The sequence below is a fragment of the Lutzomyia longipalpis genome, chromosome 2 (genome assembly GCF_024334085.1).
Source record: "Lutzomyia longipalpis isolate SR_M1_2022 chromosome 2, ASM2433408v1".
NCBI lineage: Eukaryota > Metazoa > Arthropoda > Insecta > Diptera > Psychodidae > Lutzomyia > Lutzomyia longipalpis.
In genome coordinates, this window is record NC_074708.1 from 16,074,229 (window position 1) to 16,091,404 (window position 17,176).

Sequence of the window (17,176 nt, forward strand, 5' to 3'; positions counted from 1 at the left end):
GAAAATAGCAATAAAAGCCAATGAGAGAGTTTTTAAAGGTTTTGACCATAAGAAGGGCAATAAAATATATATACCAACCAACATACCTACCTCCAAAATATTGGATTACAATTAGTGTCTCGCTATAGCTTTTTTTCCGTCTTCCACAGATTTTTTCCTGTATCATTCTACCCAGTTTTTTTTCTCTATATTTTATATGTGTTGTGTACGTTTTTGTCAATGAGCGCTTTTTCCCACGCCAATTTAAGCTGTGTGTGCTTTATTTTTCTCTCGACACTTTTGGCGTACTTCAACCTGGGCGCATAAAAAATTAACAATTTACTCTACCATTCATTGTGGACACTTTTTTGCATATATGTATTCTCCTCTCGACATAATGAAAAGAGCGAAAAATTTGTGAGTGTATCTTTTTTTTTTGGTGTAATGCAGAAAAAATTGATTGGCGATTGCAATTATGGGATTTGAGTGGACACCTTTTTCCCCTCGACCTACTCAATAGATTGTAAATAAATGTTTGCAATTTGAGAATGAATTTTCCGGATGGAGCATCTGCTTCTATTATTTAAAAAAAAAAATATTTATATGATGCTTTTTTGGGGGTATTTAATTTTTTTTATCCTTGTTTTTTATCTTTTGATTGAAATAAAATTCTTTGAGTGAAAATAATTAAGAAAGCCATGTAATGATGAAAGGATCAATGCCTTTAAAACTACCTGGCACAGAGCGTTAAGAAATAAGGAAAAATGTGAAGGAAAATGACGAGAAATTTTTTTTAAGTCATGAAATAGAAGAAAAGTTACCTTGGAACCTCCTAGTAAATGAGAAATTATTAAAAAATGATTTGAAAATTCGAGGAAAAATATGGAAAAAAAAAAAAGTTTTTAAATAAATATAAAATTAGATTTTTCCCCTATTTTCGTTAAATGGCCAAATATTGATTAAAATTCAGTATTTTTTATTATCCTTAAGTTACTAGTTTTCAAGAAAAAAAAAAAACTTTTTTCTTTTAATTCTTTAAAAATAAATTTTTGTTCTCAAATAATTGAAATTCTCACATTTTGTTCCTTAAAATTAATTGACCATTATTCCTTATATAAAATGTAGGGAATAAAATCTTTAAAAAAAATGCTGAAGGAGAATTAAAAGTAAAGGTGCTATTTTTATCCTTTCTAAAAATTACATATATAAGAGTAAATAACTTTTAGAAAAAAAAAGAAAATAAACAACTCATTCATAGAAGAAGAATATAAAATTAATTATCTTCCATTAAATCATTTTTTTTTCTTTTAATTTGACATCACGAAGGGGTGGATAATGTATGTATGTAGTAATTGATGAATGATTGAGCGGCGTTGTATAGCGAAAGATGATTACAAGATGTCTTTATTATTGTCACCTCCTGCAAGTCTCTGCTCATCTGTTTTTTTTTTTACTATGTAACATCGTTGGTTGGGTGAGGGATTGAAATGGCATTGAGGAAATCCCTCTTGTATATTGAAGGAAATATTTCATTCTTTTGTGCCGGTGTGAGTGAAGTGAATTATTGTTGATTTTATTGACAGTGTGCTGTGAAGGGTCTTCCTTTGAATGGGCCCCATTGAAAAGTCAAGTTCAATGCTGTGCATTTCAATTGGCATGAGTGTGAGAAATGCTATTTATGCGTCATATTGCTGTACAATAAATAATAAGTGGGTGAGAGAGCGAAAGAGAGAGAGGGAGAGAGCTCGAATGACGGACGGGATTTTTTATGTGGACGAAAGAAGGACAAAGAAGGGATTCATAAGTCACCTGATGATGTGAAAAAGGGTGTGATTTTACTAGATAGGTATATATAAATAAAAAAAATGTGGAATGGGATGGTTTATATTTATTTCAACCATAGACGACGTATGAGAAAGGATTTATTGATAGATTTTTTCAAGCGGCAATTCTGTTTATTAATTCATTTTATTTTATTTTATTAAGTAAAAAGGTGAGGGTTTTTGTGAAAGAGATGATTTTTAAGATATTAAACTATATAGATTTAATCTTATTATTCATAAATCAAAATAATCTCAATCTGTAAGATTTGTTTCTCTGCTGGAATTTACGTACAGTGAGGGTTCGCAGTAAAGTTCCAATTAGTAAAAAAATACGTTGTTTTTTCAAAGCGTTTAATGATTGATGATTTTCCTGATATTTTTGAGGCTAAAATTAAGCCATAGACGACATTTGTAACCCTTCTTCCTAAGACCTGAAGAAGGAGTCATTAAGATCGAAAAGTCATCGTAGTATTAACAAGGAAAAATGCAAAAAAGACAACATTTTTAAGCATGAAAAAGCTTATTCTTAAAAAATTATAATTTCTATGCTTCTTCAGACTATTTTGTGAATCCCCACTGTACTGAAGTTGTTTTCAACTTTAGCAAAAAAAAAACAGAATTTTCTATTATTCCTGGAAAATTTAATATTAGATTTTTTTTAATCTTTCGCTAACAAAGTGTGAAAAGTTGAGGAACTCCCGGAATTTCCTTGAAGTTTATGTGTTGAAATTCTTTGGAAGAAAAAATTACCATCGTGTTCCTTTTCAAAAATATTTTGGGAATGTAAGTTGGCGAAAATGCTTCTTCAATATTTATGGTGGGGTTCTCTCTTTATTCCATCCTTCGTGAATGAGTCGAAAACAAAGAGGAGCGAAAGACAAACCATAAAATTAATTAATGGAAGAAACCCCGCGAATATTTCTGTATGGAGTTTTCTTCTTTGTGCGCGCCTCTTTCGGTGGAGATTCTCTTGGTCGATTGCAGCCCAAGATGTATATAAGAAGAAGAAGGAAAAAAAAAGACGCTCAAGCTGAAATGCGCGATGTGGTATAGGAGAAATGTGAATAACCCCGTGTGTGTTGGGTGCATCGGAGAAAAAGAGTTTGAGGCAAAATAAGAAAAATGGATTTAAAAGAAGAAGAAAAAATATTTACTGGGGAAGACGAGGAGACTTGGGTAGAGGGGGGGTGTAAAAAAAAAGGTTGAAATAGAAGTGAAAAATGAGAAGAAGAAAAAATGCTCAGAGTGAAAAATAAAACAAGAAAGGACGGAGAATCGTGAAGAGTGGAGAAAAATGAAGAAACAACGACCGGTTTTTACCTTTCTTTTCTTATAAACTCACGGGGCACAAAAAAGAGCACATTGAGTGGAATTTCGAATTTTATATCAAAAAAGGTTTTTTTATTATCTTTTTCTCATTAAAATGTCTGAAAAATTTTTCAAGAATTTATTTAAAAAAAAATTTCTTAGAAGGTTTTATTTTTATTTTTTTGTTTTAGAAAATCTTTAAACTCTCACTAAAAAATCTTTAAAAAAAAATGTTAAAGATTTTACTTTGAACCTAAAGACGACACAAAGTCTCAAAACAACTGCACTTACAAGATTAGACGAATATGTGGGAAAATTAATAAATAAAGATCTACATACATGCGTGCATTATGTGAATGAATCAACTAAAATGCAATTCATTTTCAATTGCAGAATCAGCACATCCAGCAGAATAATCAGCAAGCTCATCAAAACCAAAACAATCAACAAATACAAATCCATACGCAAAACGCCAAGATGCCGCGAGGTGGTAAAGTTGACGCCAAGCCACGAGGACGTATGACGGCGTATGCCTTTTTTGTACAAACTTGCCGCGAGGAGCACAAGAAGAAGCATCCCGAGGAGACTGTCATCTTTGCTGAATTCTCACGGAAGTGCGCCGAGAGGTGGAAGGTCAGTGATTCTCTTTTGCGAAAATTGCAATTCTCTTTTTACCTCACCCCCCCCCTCATCTGGGACTTCCCCCCGTCCAGTCCCCGGTGCATGCCAATCTCGAGCCGCCGCCCTCTTTTGAGCTGCATTGTCTCGGTTGCCCCATAATATTCATTCTGTGTGTGGTTGAATTTGCATTGCTGGGCTCGTAAATGGAGGGACGGCCTGTGGTAAATTTTCTTTTATCTCATCTCCCAGCAAGAATCCCAAGTAAATGGTTCTCTTGTGAGTTTCCTCCTTAAATACCTTCACGTGACTCATTAAAGTGGAATAGAGTGTTAATGATTTTGTTCAACATGGGATGTCCTTTCGTTTAATTTTAATTAATTGAATTTGTCATACATTGGTTGTTGGAAGGATTTCTTTTTGTTATTCTTCTTTGTGTTTTAAAGAGCCTTGAGAAAAAAATGCGAAAGAAAAATTCGTTTGAATAAAATAATCTTACAGAGAATGTTATGAATTTACATACAAATTTCTTCCGGAACATTTAATCTTGCAAAATTCTTGGGAATTTAAACAATTCTTTCATGCTGGTTGTTCCATCACAAAAAAAAAGATTAAATTACATAAAAAATCCACCCACGACCCTTTTTGTTACCTACTATAAATAACACCTTGATAGATATTTTTAAAAAAGTTAAACATTTTGATAACATTTTATTTTCATCTGTTTTTCATCTCTGTGAAAATTGCTATTTAATTTGTCTCAGGACAAGATTTAAATGGGAGGATTCGCCTTTAATTAAATTTCAGTTAAAATGGGGCATGTGTCTGCTGTCCTTCTCTCTCTCGTTTTATTTTTCTTCTTTTTTTTTGGTAATTAAAAACTGCACTGTCAAGTTTTCTTTTTTATCCAAGTTTTGTGATAAAATGCAATTTGGCTGTTTCTCTCGGAATTTCGGCTGATATGTACATTTTTTTTTGTACATCCATGCTCCTGTCTCAATTTTCCAACAATTTTCCGCCCTCTGAACACTACCCGATCGATATTTTCTCATTCTCATGGTTCTCTCTTCCCTGCTTTTGTCTTTTGCTGGGTATTTTCAGTAAAATAAACCGTTGTGCTTTCCTTCTGGAATCATTTTCTTTTTTTTTTCATCTTATTTTCATTCCCAACGAATGCAATTTGTGTTTGGAGGGTAAAGAGAAGGAAACAAGAATTTCGTGGAAAATTGTTTTAGGGAATATTTTTCCTTCATCCTTGACCCATAAGATTTCTCTCTCTCATGCATTTCCTTTTCCACTTCTGGGGATGCTCAAAACCAAAGTTTTCTGCATTTTTCATCAAGAACGCCTCCCATGAGGAAAATTGCGAGCTAGGGGAGAATATTGTTGAATTGTTGAAAGTTTTCAATTTGTTTTATGAGTTTTTACGGAGGGTCTTGTATATTTTTTATTAAAAAATCTAAATTATATAGTTGAGAAGGTTGAATGGATGCCCAAAATGATGGTGGATAGTTCAGAATTTATTAAAGGAGGGTTGTTTTTTCATTTTTGTAAAGAAGAATTATTAATTTAAATTAAGTTCATTATTATTTGAAAAATAAAATCTATTAATTTTAACAACTAAACTCCCTTAAAATAATTCTATGTTACGATAAAAAGATTTTAAATTTGTATCAATAAATAAATAATGATCTATAAATAACTATTTTATCAAAAACTCGAGAGTAATAAAGTTTAATTGGTAAAAAATTGATGACCTAGCATAAATATTTATTTGACATAAATTAAAACAAATTAATCATTCAATGAGTTCAAGCTTAAAAAGGTTGGGTCTGAAAGAAACACAGCTAAATGGTTTAAAAGTTAAAAATAGTGCTTTGGAAATTCTCAGAATAAAAGCTTTGGGGTGAATATTTTGTGAAAATTTAATTCTGAGAATGAAAACGTAAACTAAAAGCTTAAATTTCTAAGAATTGAACCAATAATCATAACAGGTAACTTTATAAATCCCATAAAGCTTTAATAAAAATTAATTAAAGTTCCCAAAATTAAATTGAAATGTGAATTTTCTTTGATATTTCTTCATTTTGAATTTGAAATAGATTAATTTCTCAGTGAATATTTTTCCAAAGATGTGAAGGGAAAGTCATCCCTTATTTCCTTTTGAAATATAAACAGCCCACAAAATCGAATATTCCCCCCACTCCCCTTTTATTCACATAAAATAAAATTTAATATCTCGTGACTTCACTGCCAAATGCCATTTAAGTGTCTTTTTTTTTTACAAATTTTCTCATGTATCCCCATTGATTTTCAATCATGCATCCCTCACAGAGCTCTTGCCAGGGGTAGAGAGAGATCTTTTTCAGCATTTGCGTGTGAAATGTGGAAAGGGATGGGCTGGGGGTGGGATAAATCTGTATAAGCGCCAAGTGTGTTTGCTTTTAATTACTTCATTTTCGCTGTAAAATATATTATTGTGGAATGGATTGTGTGTAGATTTGCGTGGGTGGGTGGTTAAAAATTTTGCTATTGATGGAAATTTTTTAAATTTATTTTTTCTTTTGGAAATTCTTCAAGATTGTCATTGAATGGGAATAAGGGATGAGTGTGTGTGTGTGGAAAAAAAGTGAATGAAAATTTCTTGCAATTCTTCTTCTCTGTTAGGCATTTAACCCACCATCACTACCACCCCCCTGCGCCCTCTAGTCTTGTGCCTTTAATAATGTAATATTTGCACACTCGCCCCGAAGCGCGCGGGCTGTGTACGGTGTGGGGGAGGTGGAGGATGAATTTGAGGGAGCGCGCGAGGGATTTATGTGGGTGGGTGCAAAAGTATGGGAGGTGGTTTTGGGTGATGAGGGTGCTGCTCGTGAGCGGGTGGCGTATTTGGGCTGGGGATTGGCTGGTACACTGGGGCGCTTCTGCTGACGATACACAAAATGGTGTGAGTTTTTCAAAGATTTGCGATTGCGCCCTGATTTTCTCATTTCACGCGAAGCCCTCGATGGGTGCCTCTTTTTTCCCAACCACCCAACCACCCCCAAAAAGCCCCATGGGATGGTGCAGAATTTCCAAGTTTCATCCCTTTTTTTATCTCTGTTTTTTTCTGGGATGAACAAAATCTACTCGTAATTTTTTTTGAACTATCTCTTTTAAATTAAAGTATTTCAATTTTATTTTTAAGCAAATTATTTATTTGGATTAAAAGCTCATGAGCTTTTTATTACCTATAAAAAAAAGTCAGAGAAACTTTAAATTAAAACCAAGGACAAATAGTGCTATTTCCCCTTTAAAATCCATTTAAACTTTTCTTTATTTATAGTTTAAAAGAGCGAGGATAGAAAAACAAAAAAAAAACTGCCTGAGGAAATGTGAGAGAATAAAGTATTTTTCTTGCTTGAGAGTATTGTTTAGAAAGGAAATTAATGTGTGTGCCACCCCTTTAATATACATACATAGAGAGAGAATGGAGACCTTACTACACATAGGGAGAAAGAGGAAAATCCCAACTCCCCACGGCATGAAAATTGTGTGTAGGGGTTAAAACTTTTCCGGGATTTTATTGATGGATGAACACAAGTACAAAATATATATCCACAAAATTCACATACACATTCGTATGATACATACTTTAGTACATAACTTTTGGGAGGGTGTGAGAAGAGAATTTCGCTACCTATGTACATAGCTGGAGGATGAGAAAATGAGAGAGGACGTGAGCAATTTTCAAACAGGGATGGTCTGTGAGGGTGGGGGAGGGGAGGGGGGCTGGTGGGTGGCATTTGGTGCGATATTTCAGTCATCGTGACAAGTCGCCTCGTATTCGGGTGCCATGTCGCCGTTGCTGTAAGCTTTCCAAAAAGTTCAGCGAGTGAAAATTGTACATAGATTCGGTGAAAGAGATGACTATACGTAGACGTACATAGTTGTTTGTGGGGGGTAGCTTTGGGGGGATGCTTTAAGAGGGTGTGTATGCGAAAGGGATGGCAATGTGTGTGAAGCAAGTAGTTGGTGAGTTTGCTCTCTTCCAACTTCCTTTCAAAAATCAATGGGAACACGGCCAACCACACCACGCGCGTCACTTCTGAAATATTACTAAAGTCCCTTCGAATTTGCTGGGGGGTGAGATAGCCATTTTCTCCCTCTCTCGCGTATTTTTTTCTCACTGGGAAAATTTCCAAAAAAAAACGAACCCATCCTTCTAAAAAAGAAAATCGTTGGAGAGGAGAGAGAGAAATTCATCACCCACTCTCTCAATCGTGAACACACATAAATTGAAAATCCCTGTGGATTTTTCCAGTGGAGTTTCAAATGTGTGGAAAACTTTTTCTCATCTATGATTTAGTATTAAAAATTTACGAGATATTTCTGCAATAAAAACTTTGTGATAAGAAAGATTTTGAAATTATGTTGACAATTGTTGTATTTGACAGATGCATCTGTCAAAATTTTGACACTAGCTGTCATGTCAATTTTCTTTCAATTCACATATTAGTTGGTGTTCCACTTCGTGGCCAACACCAAGTATTGTAATCGTCGGAAAAACCGACCACCTCAGATCGGGCTCAAACTTGGTATGAGCACGTTTTAGACATCCCACATTACGAAAATGGTGGTGGAAAATTTTTGATCCGGCCGGCCTGCCGGCCTGCCGGCCGGCCTGCCGGCCGGTGGTCCAAACTTTGCCTTATAGCTCGAGAACGGTAACAGATAGAGACTTCCGGTTTGAAGTTTTCTATAGAAATGTGGGTGTAAAATTTCATTTTTTCGCATTTTCAAAATCCAAGATGGCCGCCATCCGCCATTTTGAAATACTGTCAACCACTTCCCTTACAGCTAGAGGTCTGAAATTTTAGTATGTTGTAGAGCTCAGTGAAACGTTTTCATCGACAATTCATACTTGAAAATCGGTCAAGCGGTTTAGCAAATATGGCGGCCTAAAGCAAAAAGTGTTTTTTCAATATAACTCGAGAACGGCTTGACCGATTTTGATCATCTTGGTATCAAATGAAAGGTATTGCGAAGCCCTACAACTGTCTAGAACATTCCAAGTTCCAAAAACGTCCGCAAGAGGCGCTAAAAACAAAAACAAAAATTGCCTAACTTTAAGGGGCAATATCTCCGAATCCCCATTAGGCAAATCTTTTAAATTTTGATATGTTGTAGCCTGACTCAATATCTTTTACCAGTCCGAAAATGAAGAAAATCTATGTCGCCGTTTAGAAGATATGGTCATTTGAAAAATTCTTGAATTTGAAAAGTTCTAAGAGCCATATCTCCTGAACTGCTTGTCCGATTTTGCTCAACTTGGTATCAAATTAAAGGTTTTACAAAACTCTACAACTTTCTAGAACATCAGAAACCTCTAGAACTATTCCTTCAGGATAAAAAATGCCAAAAACTGTTTTGGTGAAACAAAAATCCGCCATTTTGTGTTCTAGTGGTGACCTTGAAATGTATCGAAACATATGTCAGATTATAGCTTATTTCAATACCTTTCCATAACTAGTCAAGAAATTTCTGTAGGTTTTATAGAACTTGAGATATGACCATTTTTATGCATCAAATTACTGAATTTTACAAAAAAAAATCAACTTTGCCTACTAATACTGATCACAAATCGTATTATAACGCATAAACTAACTTCTATACGTTGTGGGACACCAACTCTTATAACTGGACGCGTTATGATTGACTTTATGTTTTATTTTTGTCACATTCAAATACCTTTGTTTTTATGATTTGAAATTTTTTGACAGATTTTATTCATACTTCGTTGTATTTGTGACAGATTTACTTGTCACGATTTTGATTAAATTTCTGAGTTGTCATTTTTATTTTATTTATTTTTTTTTTTTTTGATAAATTAAGTATGAAATCATTAGTATTTCTTTATGAGAACATGGGTAAGATATATTTTATTTCTTAACAGTATAATTTATGACAGTAGTTGACTGACAGCTGTCAAAAAATTGACAGAACCTTAGACATTTATTTCAGAATTTTGTAATCAATCAATTTTAATAATCTTCTTTATAATTTTTAATAAATATTCTTTTTTATTAACTACTTTATGCTTGGAATTTTAATACAGTAATTTACTATCAAAAAATTTATCAACTTAACAAACTCTCATAATTTGTAAGAGGCAGTTATAGCGCAGAAAAAAATGCTGAAAATTTTTTCGCCAAGATTAATTGGCACCGTGCCAATCGCATGCCATCTAAATAAATTGTCTGGCGCTTTAATCAGAATTATGCAGAACTATGTTTATTCATAGAAATAATAAAATCAGATTTTTTTATATACTATACATATATTTTTTGTAGGTGAAGAAAAAAACTTCATTAAAAATATGTAATATGAAAAAAAAAAAGATGAAGAAAACCATTTTAATTGCTTTGAGTTTAATTTGTTTCTCATTTCCGGAAAATAAGGGCCAAAATGGAGTTCCCTTCTAAATTCCATACATAAGTTTCTCTTGCTTGAGAACATGGCGGGGGTGGATATGTGGGGGAGGTGGTGGTTAAAAGTATTTGGGTATATATAGTATACGGGAGCCTCGTGAGCTTTTGTGCCCACCCAACTGTGAAAGCCACCCACTTCCTCATTCTCTGGTTTTTTTGAGCAGAATGGCCCATGTCGTAAATTACAGCAGCAGCAGCCAAAATGTTTTGGGGAGAAATTTCACGTATTTATTGATTTGTTGTCACGCCACGGCACGTGTTTAACTGGCGGGCTTTATCTATTTGGGTTCTCATTGTGTGCGTTGTACAAGTCCTTAAAAAAATCCTTCTTCCACATTTTTTTGTCCACACAACAAATTGCATTATTTTGTCTAACTTTACAGTGAAAAAATAAAATTCTTTCCATTTGCAGACAATGTTGGATAAGGAGAAGAAGCGATTCCACGAGATGGCTGAGAAGGATAAGAAGCGCTATGATCTTGAAATGCAAAACTACGTTCCGCCAAAGGGGACAGTTGTTGGGCGTGGAAAGAAGAGGAAGCAAATTAAGGATCCCAACGCACCTAAACGATCACTGTAAGTAAATTTGCACCTTATATCATCAAAAAAATGTGATTTTTTTCATGTTTGATACCATCAAAAGCCTCAAGGGAAAAACTAAACAAAAAAAAAGAAAGAGAAAACACAGGGAAAATGAAAAGCAAATCCCGAAGCTTGATTTTCTCTGTGAGAGAAAGAACTCCTGTGGCTCTGGGTTTTTTTTTTGAGCTGTTGTCTCTCCCTTTTGCTTTTGATTGAGGGGAAGTAATGTTGAGCCTTAATCTTGCCACGAATCGGCTTTCGAAGCTTAAGCATACCCCTGTACTCAATTATTTCAATTAATTCATGTGCTGGATTTCTTGGTAAATTGCACGGAAATATTGGGGCTTTTCTTTTGGGCTTTTCCCTATCAATGGCATTTTCCTGTTCTATCTTGACAAGGTTAGATTAGCACAAACCCCCTTTCTGCTGTGGATGGCATTTCTTTAAAATTTCCTCTCTCTCTCCACTTTATATCCTTCCTACTACCTTACGCATTTCGTTTGTAGTATGATTTTTTGACTGATAAGATACTTAAATAAGGGTGGAGGAGATAACAAAAAAAAGGATGGAGAAAATGCGGTTCAGTGAAAAATAAGTAAAGGGTTTTCTTGTTGAAGGAAAATAAAATTACATTACGTCAGAGAATGTTTGAAGAAGTAATTCTAAATGAATATTATTTTTTTTAGTTCCTTTACAGTAAAAATATTCTTGAAAAGGAATATAATTTTTTCTTGTTTAAATGTTTTGTCAGAAAATATTTTTCCATGTTTTCTAACCTGAAGTATAAATCTTTAAAAAAATAGCTTTCTTAGAAATTGACATTGCTTTAATGATTAAAGGGATTAAAGATTAAAAATAACTAGAAACAACATAAACTTTAAACTTATAAAATCTTTAGAAATAGGTATTAAATTGTAAAATGTTAAGACTGAAAATTGGCAATACTATTTAAAAAAAAATCTTGCTTTATTTCTAAATGAAAAAAAAAGTTTTTAATGAAATTGAGAAAAAATTTTAAATACAATATTAAATTTTGGGGTAGATTCTGAAAAAATCTTTTCATATCTAACAACTGAAAAGTTGCTGTAAGATTTTGTCATATGAGTGTTTTTAAATCGTTCCAGAAGAGAAAAACAAAAAATTTGTTCAGGAAAATAGTCAGAAAAATCTCTGAAGAAGCATGAAAAAGTAATTTTCCTTCAAAAGTACGATTTAAGGTAGAAATAAAATGTCAAAATCCTATAAAATTTTTCCCGGAATACCAAAAATCTTATAACTGACGAATTGTAAGAAAACAAAAGATTTTTCTACTCCTTTGTTTTTAAATCTTAGCGAAAATCTCATAATTTGATTCATAAAAAAATTTCGATTGAACTTAAACTTTAAACAGAAAATCAATGCAGCTTTTCCGACGTTTTCATCAATAATTTTAAAAATCCGAGTTCTTCGTCGGCAGTGGAAACTCCTTACCCAAAGAAACTCAGAATCTTCCCGGAACTTTTTTAAAATTGAAAAAAAAAAATTAAAAAGAATAGTTAAACTCGTGCCGTGCTACGAGTATAAGAAATCCTTTATTTATTTTGTTTTAGATAAACCTATTTATGCTACAAGAATTTAGTTTTGTGTAAAATTTAAAAGATATACATTTCTATTAAAATTAACTTTAGAGAATTTTCCTTATTGACTTTAATTGTCTAAAAAATTCCATAAAAATTTATATTTTCATGAGATTTAAAGTAATTCGGTTTAAGAAAAACTGTTAGAACTTTTTTGTGAAATTTGAAGAATTTTTGTCAGAAATTAACTTTTCTAGACAATCCGCTTTCAATGATTTGAAAAAAATGGAGAATAATCTTAAATTCTTTTGAAAAATTTTCCTTTTGTACTAATTTAAAATAATTTTCCTTTTCAGATCGGCATTTTTCTGGTTCTGCAATGATGAACGCATGAAGGTGAAGGCTCTCAATCCGGAATACGGTGTTGGGGACATCGCCAAAGAGTTGGGGCGCAAATGGTCAGACGCAGATCCCGAAGTAAAGTCCAAGTACGAGGCTATGGCTGAGAAGGACAAAGCACGATATGAGAGGGTGAGTTTCACGCAAAAAAAAATGTTTTTGTGAAGAAAAGAAATTTAATTTGAATTTTGTTTTATTTACTTGAAAATTTATTTCTCTGCCGCAGGAAATGACGGAGTATAAGAAAAAGAGCAAAGGTATCCAGCAGGTGCCAGTCCCACCACCCGTACACGATGACGATGACGATGATGACGATGATGGCGATGATGATGAAAATGCGTAAGGTGGATGTGTATAGGTAATGATCACACCACAAAATATTAAGAAAAAAATAGTTTATAGTTTTTAAGGGATTGAAGTGAAAAACATTGTGTGAAAAAAAAACGTGTGGAAGGTTTTTTCTAAATTGAAAAAAAGAAAAACCTTCACCAATTTTTCAGTGGACGCGCGTGGTTAAGATGAATTTGAATTATTTGTAGAATGAATAATGAATTTTAAAGAAAAAGAAAATAATGTAAACTACAAAATATACATTTTTTGTATATTTTTTCTCCCACTCAAAACACCATGAAAAGATTAAAAAATAAATAAAATGAAACATAGGTAATGAAAAAAAAAGGAACCTCTTACACAATTGAACTTAGAAGTAGTGGCAATTGATAAAGAAAAAGTGAGAATGAAGAGAAATATACAAAGAAAACATGTTTTTCTATAAATATAATGAGAAAAATTATATATATTAAATAAGGAAAAAAAATCTTAGACATAGACAAGGTGAGAAAAAAATAGACAAGAGATATAAATGTATCTAAAGTAAAGAAGAATAAAAAAGTAAATATTTTAAGTTGCATTAAGGTTGATGAAAGGATACAAAAAAAGTACAGAAAACACACAAAAAGTGAACGCCAGAAAATTGATGAAAAACCCATTTTTTGTATAATCTATTTTAATGTTAGATCTTGACTCTATTTTTTTTGTATTTAAGATTTATATTAATAATTATCTCTCAATAGGACTTTTTTTTTCTCCGTCTCACCCTTAATTATTTTTTTTAGAAGAGAAATATTTACTTTCTCTTTTAGGAAACTCATTGTTTCTCTTAAGTACCTTCATTATTATTATTCTCTTTCTCTTCCTAATTATCGTATTTTTTTTTTAATTTCTATATTATTTTCTATTGATAAAAAAAAACTTAAGAATAAACGCGTGTAAACGCGTTAATTCTTGCTGAATTGCTTTTCCCATGGAGAATGGATTTTTTCATGTGGAAATTATTAAAAAAAAAAAACCAACAAAATATTACTCACTAGACATTAATTTTGAGAATAAAAAATGAAGAAAAAAAATCTTTTAAATTGAAATATTAACTAAAAAAAATGAAAACAAATATCTTAATGTATATAGTAATAAAGTGAAATAAATGTTAAGAATTATATAAAATTAAATAAATGAGAGGGGTGGTTGGATATTGAATTCACAATTTCACAAGAAAGAAACCCCTGGGACAATTTTTATTTGTAAATAGAATATAACAAACAAAAAAAAAACGGGGGAAAATAGTTTGTGGGGGGCTGAAAGAAAATTGCTCAACCTGAAAATTTGTTGAAAAAAAAATCCCAGAGATATACAAAGCTCTGCAAAAAAGGGTCTAAAAGCTCATTGGGTGAAGAAAGTCGTGCAAAAATTGATTTTTAGTAGACAATCAATACAAGGATATAACTTTCTGCCGTTGAAGGATAATCAAAAGGAAACCCTGAAGGTGAGTGGCAAAAAAAACGGCTCAAAGATCCTTTTCTGAGTAAATCTGAAAAATTTCTTCTTCAAGATTTTCTTCAATTTCTTGTCTTTCAAGCACCCTTTTGTCAGATTCTTTTGCTCTTTTTTTAATAAGCTAATTTTTGAATATTTCTTTAAATTTTTTTTTACAGAATTCATTAAAAAATTTAATAGAAAATCTTTTTGAAACTGCTCAATTTGCTTTTTCTGAGAAGACAAAACTCATTTTTCGCCTCAATTTCGTAAAACTTAATAGATTTATTAAATTACGCAAATACAAAAAAAAATATTCAGTGCTGTGAATGCTTCTCTCAATAAAAAAATTATATAATCCAAGAAATAATTAAAAAATAAAATCAGGTTGAGCAAAAAGAATGAAGAGAAAAAAACAAGAAATAATTTTAAAAGTAATTTAATAAATGAGAAGTTTTTGCATTAATGCGCCATATAGTAAGAAGAAAAGCAGAAAGGATTGAAAGTTTTCGGGGAAGAAAGTAAAGTAAAAAAAAATATTGGGAAGTGAGTAAAAAAAAACGTGTAGTTTACTGTATTTGTGAAGACAACAAATTAAACTTAATTTAATTAATGAAGAAGATTAAAAAAAAGAGGAGAGTTAATATCTACAAGTAAATGTAATTTAAAAATTACCGCTGACTGTAAATACGAAGTAAAAAAAAAAGGAAAAAGAATGGATAAAACAAGCAGTTGAGAAGATTTTTTAAAAAGAAACAAAAAGGATTATAAAAGAGCGAAAGAGTTTTAAAGAATTTCTTTTTTTTAAATATATTTTTAATATAGTAAAATGAAAACAAAAAAAATTACACATTTTTTCTACTTGAAATGTTTTATATTTTCACCGTCAAAACAGCAAAAAAAGAAACAAAAATAGAAAGCAAAATATTAATGAAAAAAAGTTGAGGATGTGAGACAAGTGAGGAAAAAAATTTAAGGAGAGACACTTGATTAACAAATTAGCAAAAGAAAATAAAAAAAAAACAAGATAATAAAGAAAAGTTAAAACACCTCTCAGAAGTAAAATAAAAAAAGAAAAACCAAAAGTACAACCGTTGCAAGTATTTTTGTGTTATTTAATTGTTATATTGTTGTTTAAATTAACAAATCGCGCCTTTTACAGCCTTTTTTGCAAATCTCACACCATCCGCAAAAGCTCCCAAGAAAAAAAAAGAGCATGAACAATAAAAAGAATAAATTACAAGATAAAAGATAAAATGAATGAAGAGTTTGAAAACAAATAAAAATCTTTTTCAACATTTTTTTCCCCGTTCAGTTTATCTCTTTGCAAATTCTTTTTTCTTTTTATTTTTCAAAATATCACGAATATAAAGGCAGAAAACATAATTCTTTCCGTTTGAAAACAAGCAAAAAAAACATGTGAGCAAGAAAAAGCAAGGATGAGACAAAATGGTTGAAGAATAAAAGAAAAACTGATGAATAAAATGGAAGAATCCGATAATAGCGAAGAATGAGCCGATAATTTGTAAGCATAATTATTTTACAAACAAAAAAAAAACTAAAAATAATTCAATATTATATAGAATTTTTCTAATTACACAAAATATATTAAAAAAAAAGTGAAAAAGAAAAATGGCGGAAATCTCTCCAATGCAGAAAAAACGTGAAGAAAATCATTAAAAAACAAAGTAATAAAAAATAAATTGATCAAGAACCCGAGGATTGAGTAAAGAACAAAGTAAGGAAAAGATTGTAGAAAAGAGAGATGATTCAGAAATATTTTTTTAGGTTCATAAATAGAATATTTTATTGATTTTTCTACTCAATAAACTTCTTTTAAAATTCAAACTCTCTCTATCTCTTTCTTCGGAACAACAAAAAAAGAAACTAAAAGAAAAAGAAAGGACAGCAAGAAGCGCAAAATGCATTGAATGGAGAAGATTTTGAGTGAAAAAAAAATAAAATTAACTGCAAGAGGAAAAAACAAAAATAAATGTTTAGCGAGAACAGAGCGATAATTCTTGGAAAAAAAGATCTCCTTGATAATTTTTTTCTTCAATTTCTCATTTTGTTTCCACATCCTCAACTTTATTCATTTTCTTTCATCTTAACTTACCCCACAACCCCTCTCTTCTTTTGATAGAATAAAAAAAAGTAAAAAAAAAAACAAGGAAAATTCTCGCTCTGTTTTCCAATTGCGGAAAATATCTACAAAAAAAAAAGATTAATATAAAAAAACTTAGTAATGAGATGGAAAAGCAATGAGTTTTTCTTTTTTGTATATCTCTTAGGGATATTGATAACATGAGAAAAAATCATAAATAAAAAAACTCATTAAATTTTTTGTGTTTTTTTGCTGTAAGTTAAATCATTTTCCCTGGAGTTTTGGTGGTTTTTATGGAACTGCAACGTTTTAATAAGTGAGAGGATTTTAATTGGAAATATCCGTGCGTTATAACTCTTTTGATTTACGCGGGATTGTCCTTTATTGTAAAAAAAATTCAGCGGGCACCACTCATCCCTACCTTAGAATTAATTATTTTATTCTTCTCTGATTTAGATCAAAGCTTCTCCGATCGACTGTCAAAAGTTGAGGGAATAAGTTGAAAAGATCGTTTAAATGGAAGAGAAG

General features: G+C 31.6%; 1 protein-coding gene across 7 annotated transcripts in view; it reads left to right on the forward strand.

The window, feature by feature from the left end:
• The window catches only part of LOC129790890 (high mobility group protein DSP1), a 32,602-nt gene extending 15,719 nt beyond the window's left edge, over positions 1–16,883 (forward strand). For all 7 annotated transcript variants that reach the window (XM_055828717.1, XM_055828720.1, XM_055828723.1 and 4 more), the window contains 4 exons: positions 3,504–3,743; positions 10,611–10,774; positions 12,693–12,867; positions 12,962–16,883. In XM_055828717.1, the coding sequence (XP_055684692.1) occupies positions 3,504–3,743; positions 10,611–10,774; positions 12,693–12,867; positions 12,962–13,078 (696 nt within the window). In that variant the 3' untranslated portion in view covers positions 13,079–16,883. The remainder of the gene's footprint in view (positions 1–3,503; positions 3,744–10,610; positions 10,775–12,692; positions 12,868–12,961) is intronic.
• Positions 16,884–17,176: the final 293 nt, after the last annotated feature.